The 8,350-nt window shown below is 35.6% G+C and overlaps 1 protein-coding gene across 2 annotated transcripts; it reads left to right on the top strand.

Moving 5' to 3' along the window:
- The first annotated feature begins 776 nt into the window (after positions 1-776).
- yif1b (Yip1 interacting factor homolog B) lies at positions 777-8,205 on the top strand. Of its 2 annotated transcripts, none has more exons than XM_084409848.1 (8): positions 777-984; positions 1,385-1,605; positions 1,871-1,975; positions 4,178-4,256; positions 4,433-4,490; positions 5,359-5,514; positions 5,921-6,014; positions 7,499-8,205. In XM_084409848.1, the coding sequence occupies exons 1-8, from the start codon at positions 951-953 to the stop codon at positions 7,652-7,654; spliced, it is 903 nt and encodes a 300-aa protein (XP_084265974.1). In that variant the 5' UTR covers positions 777-950; the 3' UTR covers positions 7,655-8,205. The 2 variants fall into 2 exon arrangements, with proteins under 2 accessions (XP_084265974.1, XP_084265973.1); XM_084409847.1 differs by having other exon boundaries at positions 783-993.
- The last annotated feature ends 145 nt before the right edge of the window (positions 8,206-8,350 follow it).

Raw genomic sequence — 8,350 nt, 5'->3', positions numbered from 1 at the left:
ATGCTGGACATTCTTTGTTGTATTGTAATAATTAAAACATTTAAATAAAATCGTTTGCATAATCGTTGTGAGGATCGCAAAGTTGTATTCAAATCTTTTATAGCCTATATCAATTACAATGTCTTCCGTTGCTCTTTGGATGTTGGTGTGGTGGATGTGATGGTTTCCTAACTTAACTGATCTGAAACAAACTAAAAAAACCTATTAAATAAACACTGAAGCACACAATGGATCAGACTTCATCCCTCCTCCTCCTCAAAAATAGCGTGATTTTTCCCCACATCGCTCAAATTGTAGTGCATGTCACCGACGGCTTCATCATGTGATATATGTTACTTTTCACAGCGCTGGTCAGGCTAGACCAATCACACGTTGTTGTTTTTTTTGTCATCGCCGAGGAAATTTGGATAATTGCTGGTGCAAGCGTACTTTTGTATGTCAGCCTTCTGTCCTCGAAATTATTATCTGTAAATGATTATACTTTCTAATATACCAATAACTCCAATACAATCAAAACGCCGTGATATATTTTTGCGGCATTCTGAGCCTCCATAAATAAATTATTATTTATAAAAACGAATATATATATATATATATATATATATATATATATATATATATATATATATATATATATATATATATATATATACAATTAACGCGAGAACAATATAACAAAAGCCAAATATAAATAAAAAGACTTAATACAGACTGAGATAATTATGACGTCATCGCACTACGGTCCAATCCCTATGTCCAATCCTGAGGTAATCCGTATACTTGACCCGGAAGTGATGTTTGCTGCGATTTCTCTTGCTATTTTTGCGATGCTAATTTTAGTTTCACTACCGGCAGCTTCTCGCTTAGACGTCTAAATGTGTTGATAAATGTTTATATTTGTCTTTTATTACCTTACTATTTAAGTAAAGATACCTTATTTTGGGGGAGAGATGGAGTTTTCAAACCAGAGTGGGTCCAGACAGCGTAAGTTACGTACGTGATAATTTGTGATTAGTTTTGGAATGCTATACAAGACACACATTTCATTATTAGTTAAATATTATCTGGCCAGTTGTGTGCTTTTTTGGTTGTTAAATAGGTGTGTATTCACAGCAAAAGCAAATTCAGGCATGATTCTTCTTTTAATTTACTAGAATCTTTATTCTTGCTCTGTTTTCTCGTTGTACCTCCGCCTTTATTTGCTTGTTTACACACATTAAATAGATAAAAAAAATCTGATTCTACATGTCAGGTCATTTGAACTCACCCTTTAAGCTTAGTGGATAAACCATAATACGCCTGCCTGACTACTTGGGACTGTGTGCTATGGACATTTACAGTCATTTGTTTATGTCATGTGGATGATATGATTCTTGTGTTGTAGAGCCGAAGATCCGGATGCGAGGCCCCTCAGGGGACCCCAGTGACCCCAGTCCGTTATTTGATGACACTAGTTCAGGGGTGAACAAACACGGCCACGGCGATGTGGGGAAAGGGCCTGATGCGTATCCAGGACAGGCCTTTCTGTCGGACCCCATGTCTAACCTCGCCATGGCCTACGGCAGCAGTCTCGCCTCCCACGGCAAAGAGATGATGGACAAGAACGTATGTGACCGCTGTCAGACGAGTATAAATGATCATGAGCTGTGTGATGTGCATTCCATCATATATGAGCTAGGATGTGTGTTTGTTGTGGTGTAGAAGAGCATGTGATGTTCATCGCTGTGTTGAAACAAGGCCCGTCTTGTTGTTATGTGTTGTGGGATCAGAATCAACCCTGCAGCTCTGATTAATATCGCATTCTGCATTATGATTAACTGTTATTTTATTGTAGTGGATTAAATAACATGTTTCTCTTTTTGGTCCACAGCTGGATCGATTCCTCCCCATCTCTAAGTTAAAGTACTATTTTGCAGTAGACACGGTTTATGTTGGCAAGAAGCTTGGACTGCTGGTTTTTCCCTACATGCATGAAGTAAGACCACCACCACATTAACAGACCTAAGCCCTATTCTGACGGTAATTGTTTCTAATTGGGATGTGAGGTATTCTCAACATTTACAGGGGCTAGTCAGTGATTTAATTGCCGTCCGAATCTAGAATGTCAGTGTTTTTCTTCCACCACCATCGTAAAAATCCTCGGCCGAATTACCTAATGTTTTTTGACGAACACTAAGGTCGTGAGGTAATTTAATTGCCGTCTGAATCCACATTTCTGAGTTTACATAGGAATCAATTCAAAATGTACCGTTTTGATCCCTTTTGACCACTGCGTAACACCATAACTGTTGCGCTTCACGTAATTTGCATGCATTTGAAAGATGTACCCTTTTATTACTGAAATGCTGGGAAGTATTTACAAGAACAACACTTCATTGCATTGAGAAAAAGGAAAAGAGCACGTCAACTTTTGAAATGGGCCTTTACAGCAATACAATTTTAAATTGTATTAGGGCCTATACAATTACATTAAAATATGAACCAAGCAGCTTTGTTTACCTAATGTAAATAAGAAGCTGCATTAAATTATTTCTGCTAATTTCCATATTTTTAAAATGTCATTCATCATTTTGAGATAAAAATGGTTAAAAAAAACATTTCAAGCTTCCAATTTTTAAAGAGGAGATGTAAATAACCACATAATAAATAGGACATTATTTTTATATTATTAAATTAAATATGAATTTATCCGTATTATTCCAAGCACATTACATTTTATTTACAGCAGACAATCATGCGACTGACAACGTTCCTGGGTTCGTAGGATCATAAAACTCGCTCCTCCAAATCACCATCCGAATGCATGAGTTTAATCTCTGAGGTGCGATGATGCAAATACATTTTTACAGACGTCAACATGAGAAACAGTTACTGTCGGAATAGGGCTGTAGACACTGTTTTTTTCCTCTTAAAGGGATAGTTCACCCAAAAATGAAATTTTTTCCTCACCCTCAAGTTGTTCCAAACCTGTATGTGTTTCTTTCTTCTGTTGAACACATAAGAAGATATTTTAAAGAATGTTGGTAACCAAGAAGTTGACAGTAGCGATTGACTTCCATAGTAGGAAATAAAAAAATACTATGGAAGTCAATGGGTGCCGTCACACACACACACACACACACACACACACACACATACAGTACCAGTCAAAAGTTTTGAAACATTACTATTTTTAATGTTTTTGAAAGAAGTCTCTTATGCTCATCAAGCCTGCAGTTAAAAAAAAACAGTAATATTATGAAATATTATTACAATTTAAAATAATGGTTCTCTTTTTTAATATACTTTAAAATGTAATTTATTTTTGTGATGCAAAGCTGAATTTTCATCAGCAAGTACTCCAGTCTTTGGTGTCTTATGATCCTTCAGAAATCATTCTAATATGCTGATTTATGATCAATGTTGGAAACAGTTGTGCTGCTTAATATTTTTTTTTATAAACTGAGATACTTTTTTCAGGATTATTTGATGAATAAAAAGTTAAAAAGAACTGTATTTATTTAGAATAGAAATATTTTGTAACAATATACACTACCGTTCAAAAGTTTGGGAACAATAACTATTTTTTTTTTTAAGAAATTAGTACTTTAATTCAACAAGGATGCGTTGAATTGATAAAAGGTGATGGTAACGATTTATATTGTTAGAAATGTTTTTATTTTGAATAAATGCTGTTTTTATGAATAAATGCTGTTAACGTTTTACTCATCAATGAATCCTGAAAAAAGTATTCCAAAAAAATATATTAAACAGCACAACTGTTTCCATCATTGATAATAACTGAGTATCAAATCATCATATTAGAATGATTTCTGAAGGATCATAAGACACCAAAGACTGGAGTACTTGCTGATGAAAATTCAGCTTTGCATCACAAAAATAAATTACATTTTAAAATATATTAAAAAAGAGAACCATTATTTTAAATTGTAATAATATTTCATAATATTACTGTTTTTTTTTTTTTTTTTTTTTTTAACTGCAGGCTTGATGAGCATAAGAGACTTCTTTCAAAAACATTAAAAATAGCAACGTTTCCAAACTTTTGACTGGTACTGTATATATATATGAGGTTGCCTCTCTTGTCATTTTTGGAGATTGACAGTTACTGGTAACTTGGACTATTGTTTGTTTTTCATTTCTGAATGAGTGTTTCTGTCCTGTCCTCTCTCTGCAGAACTGGGAGGTGAGCTATCAGCAGGACACACCTGTTGCACCACGGTTTGATATCAACGCTCCTGATCTGTACATTCCCGGTATGACTCCAAGCCATATTCTTTAATAATAATAATCTTTCAATTCATGAACTTTACTGAGTGATGTGCTTTTTAAAAATTCTAAAGATCTTATTAAATATTCATGGGAAAGTGTACAGTCATGGAAATGTTCACTAAATGCATCTGTATGTGTTTGTTTGGCTCTGGCTCCGCAGTGATGGGTTTCATTACGTACGTCCTGGTTGCAGGACTGGCTCTGGGCACACAGAACCGGTAAGAGCCAGTTTCACTCATCTACAGCAGATACTGGGAGAATTCAACAGTGTGGGCATGGAATGCTTATGCCAAGGCTGTCAGTGGACAAATTAAACATTAAACATGTGAATATTATACTGGCTAACATTTACCCCTTGACCCCTTAACAAAAATTTCAAAAACAGAGGAACTTTTAGCTCCCTGATAAGTTTTTAGTTTTTCCATATCACCTTAATGAAATCTCAAATAATTAATTTATAAAATAAAATAACTATTAGTATTCTTTGTTATTACAATACTATATTTACATTTTCAAATTGATGTTTTTTCCATATTGTGCCGTATATCCCAGTGAAACGGCTTTTGGAAGGAGAACAAATGGAGGGCGGGGCTTGATTTTTTTCATGAGGAGTTGATTGGATGCTATTGGTGGATCTCATGTGAGTGACAGCTTGCCCCGCCCTCATCATTAGAGAAGAGAAGAGCTGCAAGAGGGATGGAAGATATTCTTATTCAAGATTACGAGGCACATTAATTAAAAAAACAACAACAAAAAAACAATGTGTGGATAAATAATTTATATTGAACAATGCAATATTCCTTAAAAAAACAAGAATTGTCCATTTTTGATTTCATGCAGGCTTTACATATGTATCATTCCCTGTCCAAATGATCAAAAAGTCACAGTATGGACCTGAAGCTTCATTTATCAGATCTGATGTCACGAGAGGAACTTGTTTTGATGATGCAGGAGTTTCAGAGGGAAGGGGAACTTCCTGCAATCTTCCTGACTGCTCTTGACCTCCTGTTACTCATTGTTCTGTTTTTTTTGTCATGACTTGTTTTTTTTCCCGACCTGATTTTGCTTCTCGGTTCTTGTTTTCAGGTTTTCTCCAGAGATTTTGGGCATTCAGGCCAGCTCGGCCCTGGTGTGGCTCATTATCGAGGTTTTGGCCGTGCTCCTCAGTCTTTATCTGGTAACCGTTAACACTGACCTCACCACCATCGACCTGGTGGCCTTTTCTGGATACAAATATGTTGGGTGAGGACATTGGTTCTTTGTTTACCCTAGATTCACCACAATATCATCATCTATCATGTATCTGCGGTCAAACCAATTCGGCTGGTATTTTGGACTCTAGGTGGTGCTATTGAGTAATATTTGCTGCACAAGTACATATCCTTTAAAAAATATATATTTTAACTACAAATTGAAACGAAATTAGTTTGCATTTAATATTTAATTGTATATAAATGAGTATAGTTTCCCAGTATAGTCCTCATACTGGATATAACTAGTCTAGTTTACTCTAAAACTGCCAGCTTTATCATCTGTGTGCTTTTAAAAGTTTTTAAAGTCCCTGATAAGAAAAGCATATTGACTTTGTATGGCTGTACAGTGCATTACTTTGAATATATAGCAAAGAATGCGGTGTTTGTTTCCTCAGGATGATCGTGGGAGTCGTGGCAGGACTTTTGTTTGGCCGGACGGGATATTACCTCACACTGCTGTGGTGCTGCGTCTCTATCTTTGTCTTTACGGTGTGTATTGAGAGATGGCTTCATATGCTGCTGTATTTTATAGTAAAGCGTTATATTCATCACTTTGCTGAAGTTTAAACGGCCAGTCGTCGTGTTTCTGTTTCTTGGTTTTAGTTCAGAAAAGCGGTCAAAAAATTTGCATTATCGGATGTTTTTAGCAAATTGGAAATAAAATAAAAAAAGCATGACATTTTTATTAGCCTGATCAAAACACATGCACATGTTGCTGCAACCTTAGTATGATTTTTTTTTTTAAGAAAGTAATACTTTTATTCAGCAAGGATCCATTAAATTGATCAAAATTTAGAGTAAAGACATTTATAACATTACAATAAAAAAAAAAATATATATATATATTTATATATTTTACTTTCTATGCTTCACAGAATCCTGAAATATTTCTACAAAAATATTAACGGTTTTCAACATTGATAATAATCATAAATGTTTGTTGAGCATCAACTCCTCATATTAGAGTGATTTCTGAAGGATCATGTGACACTGAAGACTGGAGTAATGATGCTGAACATTCAGCTTTGATCACAGGAATAAATTACACTTTACTAGATATTCACATAGAAAACAGCGGTTTAAGTTGTAATAATGTTTCACAACTTTTTTTTTCTTTTTTTTTAACACAGAAATGCAGACTCTGAGCAGAAGAGACCTCTGTCAAATGCATTACATTTACATTTAATCATTAGCAGACGTTTTTATCCAAAGAGACTTACAAATGAGGAGAACGATAGAAGCAATCAGACCAGCAAGAGGGCAACAGTATACAAGTGCTGGAACAAGTCTCAGTTAGTCTAGTACAGTAAAAACATCACAAGGTTTTATTTTTACATGCATTAAAAAAAATCTTACCAACCCTAAACCTTTGAACGATAGTCTGTATATAATATTCCTTTCCATCCATTGTAACCTAAGTTTATATAAAAAAAGACACTGTTACAACATCTGTTGCTGTCTGAATTCACTCATACGGCACATAGATGTATTGAATGAGCAGCAGATCTAAATTATGCAGCAGATTTCAGATTCCCACGGGTCCTTGAAATCCTTAAAAGTTTGTGAATCAAAAAAAAAAAAAAAGTCAAGGCCCTGAAAGCTTTTTAAAATAAACATATATAGACATACAACACGTCCTTAAACGTGCTTGAATTTATTTTGTGCAAGAAGTTTTCTGGGGAAAATTCTCCGGTCTGCTAATGTGTTATTTCGCACACTTTCATGGCCTATGCATACTAGCTTGCTTGATTTACGTTAGTTACACGCATTTACACGTCACGTTAAGTGTTTCCCACAAAACTACTACAATGGTACCTCAGCGTTTGTTGTTGGTCACAACAAATGTGTCCCCACATTAAGTCCTTGAATTTGAAGTTAACCAAGGTGTGGGAACCCTGGCTACAGTCTCATTTAGGATCTGACCTGTGAAGGTTCTGTAACGCCTCCTGATCTTCCTTCTGTTTCGCTGACAGATTCGGACTCTACGGTTGAAGATCCTGTCTGAGGCCGCCGCGGAGGGACGGTTAGTGCGAGGAGCCAAAAACCAGCTGCGAATGTACCTGACCATGGCCATCGCTGCAGCACAGCCCGTGTTCATGTACTGGCTGACCTTCCACCTGGTCAGATAAGAGGAACCGGAGAGGAACGGTCACGAACAAAAGCTCCTCGTCTGTAGAGACATACGCCTATTTGCACACATGTAATAATAAACCAATGGACACGTGTTGTGCAGCCTCATCATAGCACAATATGAATTATCTGAACTGTAATTGCCCAGCTGTCTTTTGTATGTTTTTGGTTTGTACATTTCTAGGAGTTTTTGTTGGGTTTTGTTTTGTATAATGTACAGTGTAATTGTATTTTATTTTTTTAATGTCAATGTCTTTCTTTGCAAACAAAGGGTGTTGTCCGGATGCTATGACTGTGCGGATTTCCTGTCAGGGTAAACCACAAACCGTGTGTGTGTGTGTGTGGGTGTGTGGATTGCTTCTGAACTAGTAAAGCGCTCTTTCTTGTTGCCACTCTAACAGATACAGAGAGTCTTAAGGTCAGACAGCCTTCATGCTTATGCAGGTTTTTACATAACAAACTTGCTTCATACATTTCAGGGTCAATTGCAGTTTTTTCTTTCATAAATCGTACATGAAATAAACATGCTCTCAGGAGTTTTGAATGCAAAGCTAGTTTGTATATTACTGTGGGTTATAGAAGTTATTTTAATAATGAATAAATGTGAAAAACAAAAACAATTTTAATCAATTTAAATTAAATTTCAAGCATACTAGTTTGACATTAATCTATCACAACGTTAGCCTGATCATAAC

This window comes from Rutilus rutilus (assembly GCF_951802725.1).
Source record: "Rutilus rutilus genome assembly, chromosome: 5".
Lineage (NCBI taxonomy): Eukaryota > Metazoa > Chordata > Actinopteri > Cypriniformes > Leuciscidae > Rutilus > Rutilus rutilus.
This window is presented reverse-complemented; position numbering and strand designations above follow the sequence as displayed.